The sequence below is a fragment of the Brachyhypopomus gauderio genome, unplaced genomic scaffold (genome assembly GCF_052324685.1).
Source record: "Brachyhypopomus gauderio isolate BG-103 unplaced genomic scaffold, BGAUD_0.2 sc790, whole genome shotgun sequence".
Classification (NCBI taxonomy): domain Eukaryota; kingdom Metazoa; phylum Chordata; class Actinopteri; order Gymnotiformes; family Hypopomidae; genus Brachyhypopomus; species Brachyhypopomus gauderio.
In genome coordinates this window covers 15,001-29,866 of record NW_027507610.1, presented here as the reverse complement: position 1 = coordinate 29,866, position 14,866 = coordinate 15,001, and the positions used below count along the sequence as shown (strand labels likewise).

Genomic DNA, 14,866 nt, shown 5'->3' with positions numbered 1-14,866 from the left:
AAGTTAGTGGTACGCAGTAAGGAACAAAAAACTTAATCAACAAGAATACAAATAAAAAGGGTCCAGTCTACCCATCCATCCCCAAAAAATGCAATCCCTCCTAACTCTGCTAAATTAGCAGCATGCAGGATTCGTCCCTCTTCTAACATTTCCATAATCTAACTTTCGTCCAACAACCTCGCTCTTGAGGGAACTCCTGATTTATGACGTAGTGTTTTTTTTTTTCTTTTTTTTTTTAAGGCAAGAAAACAACCTATTACCCGAAGTGTTTAAACACAATTGAGTGAAAAAGTGAAAACTCAAGCTTACAGATAGCGATGCACTTAGGTTACTTTACCCATTGCTGGATATACATTACTACTCCTGTTCCTCCGACTCAGCCGATGTGTCCAAGTTTTCCTCAGTCAGGATATCTGTGTTTCCCAAGACCTTTTGAGAGTAGAATGTCTCAGCCTCCGCGGGCGTCTCGAACAGTAGTGTTTCCTTGCCGTAGCTAACACGGAGACGGGCAGGGTAGAGTAGGTTGAACTGAATTCCTTTCTTGTAAAGAGCCGCTTTGACATTCTTAAAAGCTGCACGCTTCGCTGAGAGGTGAGCGCTGAGATCGGGGTAAAATCTCAGGGTATGTTCCTCGTAGGTGATTTCATTATGCCTTGCCCATTTCAGAACTTGCTCGCGGTCTTGAAAGCTGTGGAATGCGACGATTATAGGTCTCTGACTCGGGTTGCCTTTTTTTGGTCTCCGTGGCGAGATCCGATGAGCTCGTTCCAATTTGGATGACTGAGGGAAAGCGTCTCCCATGTAATCCTTCAAGAGGGTTGAGACGAACATGACCATGTTGTCCGCTTTCTTTTCGCTACCTTCAGGCACATTAATGATGCGAAGATTCACCCTCCTAAACCGGTTCTCCAGGTCATCGATGCGGTCCATCATTGTAGCGTTTAGCTTTTTCAATTCCGCGATATCTTTTTCAGCCTTGAACAGCGCATCGAAGTTGTTACCTGCTGTGGACTCTACCGCGGCGACCCTCTTATCCAGTTTATTCACCGTCTCTTGAAAACGTGCTATAGATGCCTGGATAGGCGCCAGCGATGTATTAATTAGAGACGTCATGTCCATTTTCAAATGTTCGCGTTGCTTTTCCATCTCTGTCGCCAATATCTTACCGAGGTCTTCAGCACTAGCGTCTGCCGCCATGTTAGCCACTTTGGTACTCAGCGTTCGGCTGGACTTCCTCTCAGAGTCTTTCTTAGACATGTTTAGTAACTTGGAACTCGCTGTTACGACGAATAATTAAGTTATGATACAAACACTTCGGTGTAAAGTCGTGTATATAGGTGTTTACAGGTGATTTTAGTCAAAATCTCAGGAGACCCTCGTTCTCACGTCTTGCTCCTACATGACCCAGACCGGAAGCCTCTAAAGTAGTATTCTTAACTTATCCCTACCTTTCACTAAACTAAATCTGATTGAATGTCATCGCTGGCCAATATTTTCATCTCGTTTTTATTTGTTGACGAAAATGTCCATTAATTTCGTCATTGTTTTTATCCCTTCGTATTGTTTTTATTTAGTTATCATCTCATTTTTTGTCATGAAAAAAAGCCTCGTTGATGAAAACTATGACGAAAATTATTCGTCAACGAAATTAGCACTGTCCTGCACGCACACGCGCACACACACACCCCTGCAGGCGGACTCCTGCACACACACACACACACCTACCTGCAGGCAGCCTCCTGCACCCTCTTGTTGCCGTCGAGGATGCGTTTGAGCAGCTCCGTCATGAGGGGTTTGAGGTGGGCGTCTGGCGGCTGGCTGACCACCCAGTGGGCGTAGCGGCTCAGCGTCCAGCAGGCGATGGAGCGCACTAGAGCCTTCTTATCACACAGACACTGGATGAGGTGGGGGACCAGCTCAGGGAGGTAGGGGACCATGCCCTGCATACAGCCTGAGGGAGGGGGGGGGGGGGGAGGAGAGAGAGAGAGAGAGAGAGAGACACTTCAACGAGATATTCATTACTAAGGTGTGAAGAACATGCATGCATGTATGTGTGAGGGACAGCAAGCGAGCGAGCGAGGCGAGCGAGAGAGAGAGCGAGAGCGAGAGCGAGAGCGAGAGAGAGAGAGAGAGACTCACCCTCAGCGATGGCCCCCAGCACCAGAATACCAGACTCCTTGATGACCCAGTCCGGGTGGAACAGAAGCCCCTTCAGCAGAGGCAGTAGGTGGGGGAGCAGGTCATCACGGAATACGTTAGCCAGGACGTCCAGCGCCGCCGCTGAACACTTCCCTGTACAAATACAAGTCCTGATTGGTCGGGATCAAGCTGGCCCCGCCTTCTCCCTGCTCCCTTTCCCTGATTGGCTTACACACTTCAACTGCTTAGTTTGTAAACGGCATGTTTGTTTCTTCTCCCAAACGCTCAAACCTACGCAGGTTCCAGTCGGACAGCGCGTCATCATCATCATCCTCATCATCATCGATGTCCTCGCCCTCCTCGCCGTCACCGCCCTCATGCTGCAGGGTGACCGTACGGGACTTGTGAAAGCGAGGCTTTATGTCCTGCTCGCTGTCCGGGACGTTGTCGTCCTCCTCCACGTCCCCCTGCAGGACAGGAGAGCAGAGAACCACAAGAGCAAAGGAGACAAGACAAAAGACGTGAAGGAGAGAGGGGAGACACATTGAGAGAGGAGGGAGGACAGACAGACAAGAGGGAGGACAGACGTGAAGGACAGAGAGCCTCATCCACCTTCAGTAGAATGATGTCAATCTCTGAGTACTTCATCCCATTCACCAGGATGGGTATAAGCCTGGTGAGACAGCACACACACACACACACACACACACACACACACACACACACACACTTCATATTCTGCTCAATCGTTTATTTTATTTCAAAATACTGTAAATTACAAGGCGATTCTACAGTTAGACGATTACAGTTTAGCTTTGATTTTCGTTTATATTTTTTCCCACGGGTGGTTTCTTTGCAGCTTTTATAACTTATATTTTGTTATGTTTTCCTAGAAAAACAGTTAGTAAAAGTACAGAATATACACAAATAAGTACCTTGTATTTGTGTTTTTATATACATATTTATACGTGTTGTAATTCAAAGTAATGTAGGTTCTTCTATGTGGTTATTCTGTGATCGATTCCGTGTGTCTACAGAAAACGTACTGCGTGGTTGTATGCGTACACAACATTGCTGTTGCTGTATATGAACCCTGCCTATATGGGGATATGAGATGTGTCATAATGCGCACACCAAATACAGGCATGCAGAATAAGGACAGGCAAGATATTTAGAGTTCAGCTCATCAGGAATGGACTGTACCACTGTGTGCATGTGTGTGGAAGGGGTACTCACTGCACCAGGTGTCCTGACAGAGCTTCCTTACAGATGGGCTGCTCTGCCAACGTGAGCCAGAACTCACATGCTTCCAGAGCCACATTCTCATCAGGGTCCTGCGTACGCTGCAGCATGTACTGGGGGGGGGGGGGGGGGGGGGGGGGGGGGGGGGTAAAATTATTACTGTTTCAACGAGTGGGTGTGTTCAGATGACTGTCTGTGCATATATGGGATGAGGTGGTGTGTGTGCGTGGGGGTGTGTCTCACCTGGATGATGCTGTGCATGTGTGGGATGAGGTGGTGTGTGTCTCACCTGGATGATGCTGTGCATGTGTGGGATGAGTCGGTCTATGCGGACCTCCAGGAGCATCACCAACGCCCTGCACACGTTCTTCCTCACCTCACAGTCTTCATCGCCCGCCAGTGCAAACAGAGCCTGAGAGAGCAGGGTAGGCAGAGAGTGAGAGAAGGAGAACCCCCTCCTTCCTGTCTAGTGTGTGGTTAACCACGTTAACGTCAGCGTGCCAAACAGCAGCAGGGCTCTTAGCCCCGTCAGTGCTGGTTTGGTTGTGTGCGACGGTAAGAGAGATGTTACCTCAATGAAGGTGTCGATGTTGTCCATCAGAGCCTGAGCACGACCAATGATGAACTGATTCACACATGCTATAGCGTGAGATCTGGGGGTGCGGACACAGAGACGTCAGCGCTGGAGCAAAGTGTGGTCTCCAAACATGGAGATGGACTGAAGGTTCATTTGATTGTTTTAGTAAGAAAAGCATTAAGATCATGTTCACAGAACGAGAGAGAGAGAGAGAGAGAGAGAGAGAGAGAGAGAGAGAGAGAGAGAGAGAGAGAGAGAGAGAGAAGGAGGAAGTGAGCTAGTATCAGACCTGATCTTGGGGCTGCAGTGCTTGAAGAACTGTAGGAACTTGGGGATCATGATATTGAGGGGTCGATTAAGAGCGTCACTGTCCAACAGCTCTGACGAGTCCTCACAGATCTTCTGCAGAGCGCCGAATGAGCCCTACACACACACACACACACACACACACACACACACACACACCCACCCATCACTACTTCCACACTGGATCAGCCACACTCCAGTACAGCTGTGGTACAGCACAGGGAGAGTTACCTCACACACACACACACTAGGGCTGAACGATTTTGGAAAATAATCTAATTGCAATTTTTTATCTATAAATTGCGATTGCGATTTAAAATCGCGATTTTTTTCCCATTGTTCCACTTCAGGAAACTCTGTTTCGGCATTTTTTATACAGCTCAGATACAGGGTTGCGGGGGGTGGTGTAAAATGGACTAAATTTAAGTATTATTATTATATCGTGATCGATCGCCTGTGGTTGGCGCCAGAGCGAACTACTAATTTTTTAGTCTAAGACGCTCAATGCGTGAGAGTTGGCAGCCCTGCAGGTATAGCAACTTGGCTAAAATATGTGCGTGAGGGCGTTTGGTAGCGCATATCCAGTGTGTTTAACAAAGCCATGAAGCCGGGCTTGTTCACTATATTAACGGACATCATGTCTTTCACTATGAACTCCGTTACAGCCCGAGTTTTCAGCGTGCCGCTTCGAATTACATCCATAACACTTTCAAACGGTTCGGTCAGTGAACCCTGTCTGCTGGACCGTGGTCACGCTATCCGCGCTTTCGCGATTCATCCGTGCTTTAAATCTTATTGCGCCTATATGCGTGATTTTACGGTATTTCGCTGCTCACCGCATACTAAAGCTGTATAAGCGCAGAGAAACACTTTGGCGTATTTGAAGATGCAGCACTGGTCGTTGGCATTTTAGCCTTACAAATATCATACGAGGCTTTGTGGTGTTTTTTTAATGCTGAAGGTTTGTAGTGTTACCTCGTGTCGTAGCAACAGTAGCAAGGCATGTTTTGCAGGGAACCTGACGTTGAGCAGCATCTTTTTAAAAGCCAAAGTAATTTCACACAACTTATGTGCTGCCCCTCTTTGGTATTAGACTTTCAGTTGTGTCAGCTTCTGTCGAGCCTGAAGCCATTGTGCAACAAGTTAAAGTGCGCTGTGTTAACTTCACTTCTCCACCTCTCTGCCTCCTGCTCGGGTTTGCTCCGTTCGTCCTCGGCTCGGCTCGCTCCCAAGTCACGTGACCAGTTTAAATCGCAGCCTGTGCGATTAGACAATCGCGTTTTTAAAAATCGCGAAATTATCGCAAATGCAATTAATCGTTCAGCCCTAACACACACACATCACAGCCACACTCCAGTACAGCTGTGGTTACCTCACACACACACACACACACACCCACCCACCCACCCACCCACACACACACACACACACACCCACCCACCCACACTCCAGTACAGCTGTGGTACAGCACAGGGAGAGTTACCTCACACACACACACACACACACACACACACACACACACTCCAGTACAGCTGTGGTACAGCACAGGGAGAGTTACCTCACAGGTGTTGTAGTCCTCAGAGTTCAGCAGGTTGCAGAGCTGAGGCAGCAGTTCAGGCCACGTCTGCAACTCCCCTTTAGACGCTATAGTGGTGATCAGAATACCTGCACACGCGCACACACACACACACACACACACACACAGTTCTCTTACTCCTTCCCTAGCACCCTTAACCCCTTCCTCTCACCCATAGCTCCTCCTTCCCTCCCTCAACCCCTCCCTCCCCTTCCCACCCTCCCTCCCTTCCTTAACCCCTCCCTCCCTTAACCCCTCCCTCTCCTTCCCTTAACCCCTCCCTCTCCTTCCCTTAACCCCTCCCTCTCCTTCCCTTAACCCCTCCCTCCCTTAACCCCTCCCTCTCCTTCCCTTAACCCCACCCTCCCTTAACCCTTCCCTCTCCTTCCCTCACTTTCCACCCCCAGGAACCTTGCTCACCCTTTAGCCCTTCCCTCAATCTCTTCCCCCACCACACCATCGCCCACCTCCTTCATCCCCTCAGCAAATCCCCTCTTCATCCCCCTCTCTCTTCATTCCTCCCTCCCCTTCAACCTCTTTATCTCTTCTCTCTCACCAATGGTGGCGCGGATGAGGGGTGAGGGGTCTCCAATGTTGTTCAGACACTCCTGTTTGATGAAGTCAGCCACGGCTGGGGGAAAGTTCTGATAGTGAGCCTTCACATTGTTCTTCAAAATCAGACCACTGAGAGAGCGGGTTGGTTCATCTACACACACAGAGAGAGAGAGAGAGAGAGAGAGAGAGAGAGAGAAAACAGTAGTAGTCAGTGAGTGTAGGGGGGAGAGATGTACATATTTAACATCACGTGACTGTAATTGGTCACATTTTGGTAATATCAAGAGTCTGAACAAAGATTTACCTTCAGATTTGAGACTTGTGAGGACAAAGATGAGGTAATTGTTGAAGTCAGGATACTGGTTGAGTTGCTCCAGTTTCTAGATGGCTCTGCTAAGGACATTACTTTTGCCACAAACTAAACAAATACATCCAACGGAAGTAAAACAGACACCGGTGACAACATATAGTGCAGGACAAAAGCCCAAAATGCCAAATAAACACAAGATCATAAAATCCAAACGTGCATATATATGTTCTCTCACTCCCTCATCTCCCACTCCAAGGATACCTCTTGCACGGCTCTTTGCGTGGCCGTGTCCGGAGATTGTGAGTCCTTCAACAGCACGAGCACCTGCTGAAGACTCTGTTCGTCGGGCTGCCACTCCATCCTAATGGCCCCACCACACCAGACAGAAGCACCACACCACAGAGACGAGGACACACACACACACACCCAAAAACAAAAACACAAACACCACACACAGGGAAACAGACAAAGGACGAATGAGTGCGCTAGACGGAGACTCTAATGATCAGCACACACTCGGGGAAACCGTGCAGACACTAACAGCTCTAGTCACTGATGCTACAACTCAACTGGGCGATGGGGTGGGCGCAAAACATACTGTAATGGCTCAAAGGTAGAACTCAGAATCGGTTATTTTGACAAGAAAATACGATGAAAGCGGGTGGAATCGTTAGGCTTCTTCTTGGCATGGAGTTTGCAGCTTTAAGGGTTAATCTAGTTAGCTAGCTGGGCTAACTATAAAAATTAATTCCGTTTATCTGAACGCGGTTCACATTAGTGATGAAAGTTCGTTAGCTACGTTCAACAGGAGCCGACCTTCACGTCAGCAGAACAAACAAACAAAAACCTACATTTCCCAGCGGTGGTGTAGCTAATACATGACTTCAAAAACACGGCGTTGGCGGACGGCATAGCCGGTCAGCTAAACGGTGTTGTGCAGCTCCGGAGCTGGATAAGTCGGCGAGGTCGGTTAGCCGGTTAGCTCCAGTGTGGCCGTGTCGCGAGCGCGACGGTTAGCCGCTCGTGCAGCTCGCCGCTCGTGCAGCCCGCCGGGCGGTTATCCGCTCAACGACACGACCGAGCGGGCTGCTGCTTTTACGTTTTGTGACTACATGTTTTAAATTCACACCGCTTATTATTTTAGTTAAGTAGCTACGGTCGTAAAACGCGACATCTCCCCCCCACCGGCTTTGGACGCCGCAGGGCCGAGCAGGCCCTGTTTTTTTGTGCTAAGCTAGCAGCTAACCTCGTTAGCTAAATACTCCACTGTAGCTGTAATATGCCAAAAAAAACCCAGCCGATGCGCCGAGTTAGTGACATAACTAGAAAACATGAACGACGCGGACACAGAAGAAACATTCATACAATTTTTTTTTTACGCAAAACTTTTGCCATGTCGCCTCCGCTCGCGTCTTTTCAAAGAGCCGTAGCCGTGGCTAATGCGATAGCTCGTTAGCTTAGCTCGCCTGCTACGTGTTGAAAGTACCGCCAAAGCGCTTTTTACCTGATGCCCCAGATTTGTCCAGACGGGTTAACTGGGGTTTTTTTCCCTCGTTTCGCGGGTCGGTTCCTTCTATCAGCGAATGTGCGGTTTACGGTGAAGATGCAGTTTGCGTTTGGAAAGTCGCGGTGCCTTTGCGTTCGTTTCAAATCTCCGTTATTCTGTGAGATTGTTATTCAATCGCCGGCGCCTGTTCTCTTTTTTTTTTTTTTTTTTTTTTACTACTGCGATTTGAGCGTGGTGCACGGCAGACACCGTAACCGTTTCCGTGAACTCACGCGGCTTCCGTACGTGACGGTAACGTCTTCGCAGCCAATCATTGACGAACGCACTTCCAGCATGGAGGGAAAACGCAAGAATTAGTTTAGGCGTGAAGGACTTTTCAGAATGTTATACCTACGTAACTGAAGATGTACCGTAATGTATTGAAAACCAGAAAAAAATACGCGACTCTCTTATACTGAATGGATGCAAGAAAGCTGAAAGGCAGAAATGTGCAATCTTCTCCAGCAGATGGAGACAGGCGTGCAGTAATAGGATGTATGACGACGTGATTAGTTATGTTTCGGGAGCAGGCGAAGTACAGCTACTCGGGCTGTACCTTTTTCGGTGACTTTTAAGGATTCACCGTGAGAGCGCATCAAATTTAGAGTCGAATGTTTGGATTGAGGACTCATTTAAACAGAATGTTACATTGAACCTCTTTGTAGTCGATCTGCTACAAAAACAAAGATGGGGTAAAGTTCAAAATCATAGGCTAAACGAGTTTTTTTTTAGACTTGGTCTCCAGGCATAAGGTACGACCCTATGACACCCCTTATAAGACTCGAACGTATCTTGCTTTGACCAAGATGCATTTGTTTGTCACACTTTAACATTCTTTCCAAAGAGAACTTGGGTATTTTCAAGTCACACGACAACACAGTGTACTGCAAAAACAAGACTTTACTTCAGCCGGACACACAACCAGGATTGTGCATGATGACACGCATCCTTATCAGAGATGCGCAGGCACATGCACACAGGTGACATTCAGAACAGTTCTGTTCCTTCCCTAGGCTACACACTTCCTCAGCACAGGGAGCTGATTTCACTCTTGCTGCAGCCCCACTTGCAGCAGGCGTTGGACAGGCCCACCACCACGTCCCGGCCCTTGCGGTCCGACGTACGGAGGGCCTCCAGCACCTCGTCTGAGATGAGCGAGCGCGCTGGCCGCCTAAACGCGCCGCTCTCCGGGGCCCAGCCAAGAGCCTCCATGCCGGGGCGAGCTTTGTAGAAAAGTTCCAGAGCGGGGTCGTCGGAGGCCTCGTCATCAGAAGAGGAGAGGACATCGTTGGCCAGGTCCCCTGTGAAGATATGAGAGACCTGTTTCAGCAGTAGTAAGCCTGTCATTGTCTCTGGTACAACAGCAATGTCTCTGGTCCTACAACGACTTCGAGAGAGAGAGAGAGCGCGCGTTCGGGCTCGTTCTTTGAGCTGCAACACATAATCAGTCATCTAGAACCAGTTGACCCCACTCACTGACACACACACACACACACACCTGCTTCTCCTGCCACATCCACGGACCTCCTCCAGCGGGATCCACCACAGGTGAAGATGACGGCACGGATGAACTCCCTCCCACACAGCTTGACGCCATAGATGGGGTGGCCCTCAGTGGCCTGTGCACGGCCTACCAGCGCCACCATCAGGCCCAGGGTCAGCACTGCCTCCTTATACATGACGGTGTAGGGACGCTAATGAAGACTGATTGTGCCAATGTGCGCGTACAGGGCCGCCGTGAGGAATGGAAATAAGTTGAGGAATATTCTCCAATCAGATGCCAACGATAGAGGTGGGAGGATTGGCCGTGTCCCTACTAAATCTGTCTCTTTCTGTCCTCTTCTGCTTTGCTCTCAGATTAGTGATGCTCCTCTGTGTTTCTCAGCATCCCAGGGTGCCTTTTATAGCCCCCTGACACAATGCCATGAGCTATTCGTCCCCAGTGTCAGTCCGATGGCAGGGACAGATAGTCAGGGAGACCTTTAGCCGGACAAAAGGACCATCCCCGACCTGCTGTAATTAACCTGAACATAGTCTTCTGGGCTGTGTCATGGGGAACAATCTAATCTTGTTGTTCCTGACCTTTTGGACATCACACACACACACACACACACACACACAAACACCTGTGGACACAAGCTGAGATACACACACTCAGAAACATACACAAACGCAAACACCACATTTCCATCACTATTATAATGCATGTTTTTCTTTAAAAGTGATGCTGGATCAGTCTGCAGCTCTGGTATGACTACCTTAAATAAAGCCATAACTCTTACTATGCCATCAAATAAAACCTTAAGCCGATTCACTGGATTTTGCTTGTAACTGTACCAAAGGCTGCAAATGCAGGTGTGTTAGTTGGCAAATGTTTCTCTCCTTCAGAGGTGATGGTCTCTCTCACACTGCTCTTTTTCAGGGGGTGACTGCATCTGTACCTGTGCTATCTCCTTCAGTTGGTCTCTGTCTCTGTCCAACCCCCGTCACATTCAGGGGGTCACTGTTTCTGTGACACTGCCCTCACAACAAAGCACGGTTCATGTAATGTGGGTCCACTCCCAGGGCACTCACCACACAACACAGGCAGTGTGAACAATAGCTACCAGATCACAAAAATGTACTTTTAAAATCAAATGAATGAAAGCTGACTAACTTCTTGACCTATATCCATTCTTATCTCCAAAGTGAGTGGAGCTAAGCAGTGCTCCTCATTTATAACAGCTCTCTGCGTTCTGGGCAGCTGAAGGCAGCATCATGAACAGCACAAGTGGCATCACCAAAGCCTGCCTTTCAGAGGAAGCCACAGCGATGATTATAGTAAAAGCAGGATATAATGGGACATGCTCACTGAAAAAGAAACTTGTGTGTGGCAGCCTGCAGTCTTGTTTACTGAGCAACTAAGTATTGTAGATTTCAAGACAAAGGCTACAAGATGAGTCAATATTACAATGGACGTAACAAATGCAATATTTCAGTCTGGGTTAGTTGACCTGCTCTGACATTTCAGTACAAAGATTAAGAAAACAACACAAAAGAGGAAATGGAATGAAGTGTGTGTGTGTGTGTGTGTGTGTGTGTAGCCGTGACTCAATGAGCCATACGGTCCTATCAGTTTCCCTCCAGTGTTGCTGATGTGTGAATCAACAAAGGTCTGCGAAATTGATTTAGTAATTCGACATTCAGGAAAAACGGAAGGTGCGGATACGGCTTCATAACGCGGACCGGGAGATAATTTTTCACCGTTATCGTACTGATGTACAACGCAATGAATGTTGCAGGATTCATGAGTGTAATTAAAATGACACACGGCCATATCAGTAAATTGAAATACCGTCGCCTTCCACCAAGTCCATCCATATTCATGCGTATGTGCTTTCAGAAAGTTTAAACCACATGCAATAAAAGTCTATATCCTGTTCTTTTTTCCTATAAACAATTGAAATAATATGTAATGTATTCTAGAATGTAAATAAAGCAAATTCTATAATAATATATACTGACACGTTCGATTAATTAAATGTTAGCAGTTGTTGGGAGAACAAGGGGTGTATTTCTCTTGCGTAATGACAAAAGATGACAGACAGACACCCATCGCGAATGAAACCACAGGGCAACAACCGACACTTATTTTATCCAATGATGCAAAGACAAGACCGCGCTCCATTCCGAAGTCACACCAATCATTGCTAAGATGAGGGCGGGACCACAACGGGTGGGTAGCAACAGTTGCCCCGGTGAGGACGAAGCGCCATAGTCACGGTAGTCCTGGCGACAAGAACCAAGCAACGGGAATCAACAACAACAATCTGATCCATTAAGAAAAAAACTCAGCGCCAAACTAAGAAAAATCAACAAGAACCAAAAGGTGAAAATTACAGTTTTATTTTATGAAGACTGTTGTGCTTTTAAAAACAAACTGTTAAGTCTCTATGTCTCAATTTCTTCAACTGAAGCGCTTTAAAGTAGGAGCGAGGCGAAGGGAACTAGATCCTCTTGCTACGGCAGAAAGCGAGCTGTCTTTCCAAACGCAGACGGTTGTTATGACGATGTCAAATCTGTGATAGTGGTACAAAATGGCGGGTGTTGTAACTCGAGAGTGTTGTACTTTTACTTGTTGGCTTTTTTGGTAGGCTACCCGTTCTGTCAAAGCAGAGTTCAACTGTCTCGATTACTTAAAGGGGAAGAATGTTTCAGGATCATGTGTCAAATGGCGACTTGTGCCCCTGTGTGTCGTAATCATGTTGTACTTTCTTTAGAAGACTTTCATTCACGCACAAGAGTGAGTTCCAGGCATTCGGTCGTTCAAGCAGTCTGAAATGTATCGAGAAAGTCTTTAAAAGTTTCTGGAAACGTTGGTGAAAGTCGTCGAAGGCCATATGCTTACCAGATCAGCGCTCACGGGGCTGTCAGTAAGGGAGTGGAGGGGGAGGGGCTTCCTCGGGTGGGCGTGGCAGGGAAAAGTTGAAACAGTGTGATTGGCTTTGTTCGTAACCAAATTCTTATGTCAGTACCGCTTGGACTACAGAGTACACTAAATAAGTAATTTAAAGTCATTTATTATTGATAGTTTGTCTGTGCGTATATATATATATACGCTAAATAGTTTTAGTTGAAGTAAGTAAACCTTTGTCCAACGTGCGTGCACAGTAACTACAGCAGTTACCACAGCGACGTGTGTAGCTACTTCTGCAACGCAATGTGGCTCATTCTCAGATCGGAACTGAATGTAGATAACATGAAATCTTCACTCACAAGAATTCCGTCACAAGCCCGGGCATGTAAACACTGCCTATTTGAACCCTATTTACCGTAAAAGGGGCGCATTGTAAAACCTGTTGTGCGAGTTTCAGGGGAGATATTGATACTCGCGTAGCCCGCGAGAGGATGAGAGCGCGCGCTCAGCGTCTAGCGTCACATACCCACGCGCGCGGCTCACGACAAATAAACACGGTTAATTAATCATGAAAACGGAACACGTTCAATACTTAGATGTGTGTGAAATATTTTAAATATAACCCTGACTATCCGGCGTTTTAGATCGGCTGGCAGGTCAAAAATGTAAATGTTGCCAATGTTATTATTCGTTCTGATTATAGAAAGAGAACCATTAGGCCTTTTTTCAGTGTGAGGTTTAATATGAAGTTTCCTCTTTTCAGACGGATCCTCCTTACACACAGTGTTGAGGGTATCGTATTGTTCACAGGCACTGTTAAAAGTCCTAGGGTGACTGTTAAACAGGAAATAACTTCCCATGCGTTTCAGCAAGACACAAGAGCCACACTTCCGTTTCTACTAAACACACACACACACACACACACTCACTCATGCACACAAGACTTGCACTCTCTACCTGTCTGAGATCACACCCAGATAAAGGCACCTTTGTCTGGTTTGTGTGTCTGTGTCTGTTGACAAAAGTAAGTAAACACATGACCTGGATTAAACTGCAGCGTTTCCTGTTCAAAACGTATTTTTCTCCCCTCTGCCTTCCTGTTTCCCCTGCACTGGGGGAACCTCCGAGCTCCGCCCCCTTAAGCGATGCCATTGCCCTGCTGAGGTTTGCTGAGGCCTGTACGCTGTCCACAACACCTTTAAGCCCCACAGAACTGCAATCTATGGTTCTAATCTTGTAATCGTGCTCTGCCAGCCACACAACGTACACACACGAAGCGTGTCTTACGCAGACCGTCCCAGAGCACAGGAAGCAATGTCTTTATTTGCCAGAATTCCTCCATTCTTTCGATGTAAAATAGGTGGTCCTTACAATGGATAAAGGTCATGTAAGCATAACAGTCAGAAAGCTGATGTCCAGCCAACACACACGGTTCTTTACCAATGAGTAAAGCCCTGAGCGCACTATCGTCCATGTCTTTGGGACAGGTGTATGCGTAGCTATGCCGTCTAGCTGGAATACCCACTGTACATGGAGATCGGTAGACCATAGTGACTGTCTTGGAGAAGCTAATTATCTGAAAACCCCAAATTAGATTTTATAGACGGTCACATAAATCCAGGTATTCCTGTTGACAGCAAGATTACATCTTGCAGGATCATGAATGGACTCGGTCAGGTCAGTTAAGTCCTGGATGGCGTTTGCAGTCAGGCGTCTGTGGTTGTTCTCGGCTCGGGGACGTAGCTCCGTGTGTCTGGAGGCGACTGTCTTTCCATCATCAGCCGTGTATGCAGCTGCTCTGCTGACTGAACAGCAGGCTGATTCACACGCTTCCTCATTGGTGGGTGCCGTGCACATATGGCTAAATGACTCTAGTATGACTCCAGCTCTCTCTTGTTGTGCATTCAGCGGTAGCGTACAGGGCCATGAGTGTGAGACAGCTGTCTGGCGTATTGGTTCTAGTGTTTGGTCCATGTTCAGACCCTGCTCACCTAGGGATTATGGGCCTGTCTGACTGATTTGTAGTTGGGTTTTGAGCAGTGTTTAACTGTTTGACTGTTTGACACTGTATTATACTGACATATAAACATTTATGATGGTGTATAATCTAACCCCAGAGTAACAACTAGTAACAAATGGCTGATCTTTTGTGTTTCTTGTGTTCATAACTATAATTTTATGAATCAAGGTTAGTTTCCTTATCAGTATAAATCATGCCA

General features: G+C 47.3%; 2 protein-coding genes and 1 pseudogene across 4 annotated transcripts in view; 1 reads left to right on the top strand and 2 right to left on the bottom strand.

Moving 5' to 3' along the window:
• Positions 1–1,592: 1,592 nt before the first annotated feature.
• LOC143508103 (transportin-2-like) lies at positions 1,593–8,511 on the bottom strand. Of its 2 annotated transcripts, none has more exons than XM_076996661.1 (13): positions 8,485–8,511; positions 6,967–7,066; positions 6,700–6,775; positions 6,397–6,546; positions 5,823–5,929; positions 4,248–4,381; positions 3,953–4,034; positions 3,671–3,793; positions 3,376–3,494; positions 2,752–2,812; positions 2,435–2,606; positions 2,140–2,292; positions 1,593–1,951 (listed from the first exon to the last, which is right to left on the bottom strand). In XM_076996661.1, the coding sequence occupies exons 2-13, from the start codon at positions 7,063–7,065 to the stop codon at positions 1,722–1,724; spliced, it is 1,506 nt and encodes a 501-aa protein (XP_076852776.1). In that variant the 5' UTR covers position 7,066; positions 8,485–8,511; the 3' UTR covers positions 1,593–1,721. The 2 variants fall into 2 exon arrangements, with proteins under 2 accessions (XP_076852776.1, XP_076852775.1); XM_076996660.1 differs by lacking the exon at positions 8,485–8,511 and adding an exon at positions 8,210–8,399.
• A 622-nt stretch (positions 8,512–9,133) lies between these two features.
• On the bottom strand, positions 9,134–10,722 carry rln3b (relaxin 3b). The gene is made up of 2 exons (XM_076996662.1): positions 9,750–10,722; positions 9,134–9,552 (listed from the first exon to the last, which is right to left on the bottom strand). The coding sequence occupies exons 1-2, from the start codon at positions 9,928–9,930 to the stop codon at positions 9,278–9,280; spliced, it is 456 nt and encodes a 151-aa protein (XP_076852777.1). The 5' UTR covers positions 9,931–10,722; the 3' UTR covers positions 9,134–9,277.
• A 1,238-nt stretch (positions 10,723–11,960) lies between these two features.
• Positions 11,961–14,866, top strand: part of LOC143508105 (MHC class II regulatory factor RFX1-like) — a 17,903-nt pseudogene continuing 14,997 nt past the window's right edge. The window contains exon 1 of the transcript XR_013129179.1: positions 11,961–12,119. The product of XR_013129179.1 is annotated as an MHC class II regulatory factor RFX1-like (transcript). The remainder of the gene's footprint in view (positions 12,120–14,866) is intronic.

Excerpts from the sequence above, each read along its gene's own strand:
- LOC143508103 (XM_076996661.1), bottom strand. The coding sequence starts at position 7,065 with ATGGAGTGGCAGCCCGACGAACAGAGTCTTCAGCAGGTGCTCGTGCTG. Across the intron at positions 6,776-6,966 it reads CGCAAAGAGCCGTGCAAGAG|AAACTGGAGCAACTCAACCA; the intron begins GTATCCTTGGAG and ends AGAGCCATCTAG. Across the intron at positions 6,547-6,699 it reads CACAAGTCTCAAATCTGAAG|ATGAACCAACCCGCTCTCTC; the intron begins GTAAATCTTTGT and ends CTGTGTGTGTAG.
- rln3b (XM_076996662.1), bottom strand. The coding sequence starts at position 9,930 with ATGTATAAGGAGGCAGTGCTGACCCTGGGCCTGATGGTGGCGCTGGTA. Across the intron at positions 9,553-9,749 it reads GGATGTGGCAGGAGAAGCAG|GGGACCTGGCCAACGATGTC; the intron begins GTGTGTGTGTGT and ends ATATCTTCACAG.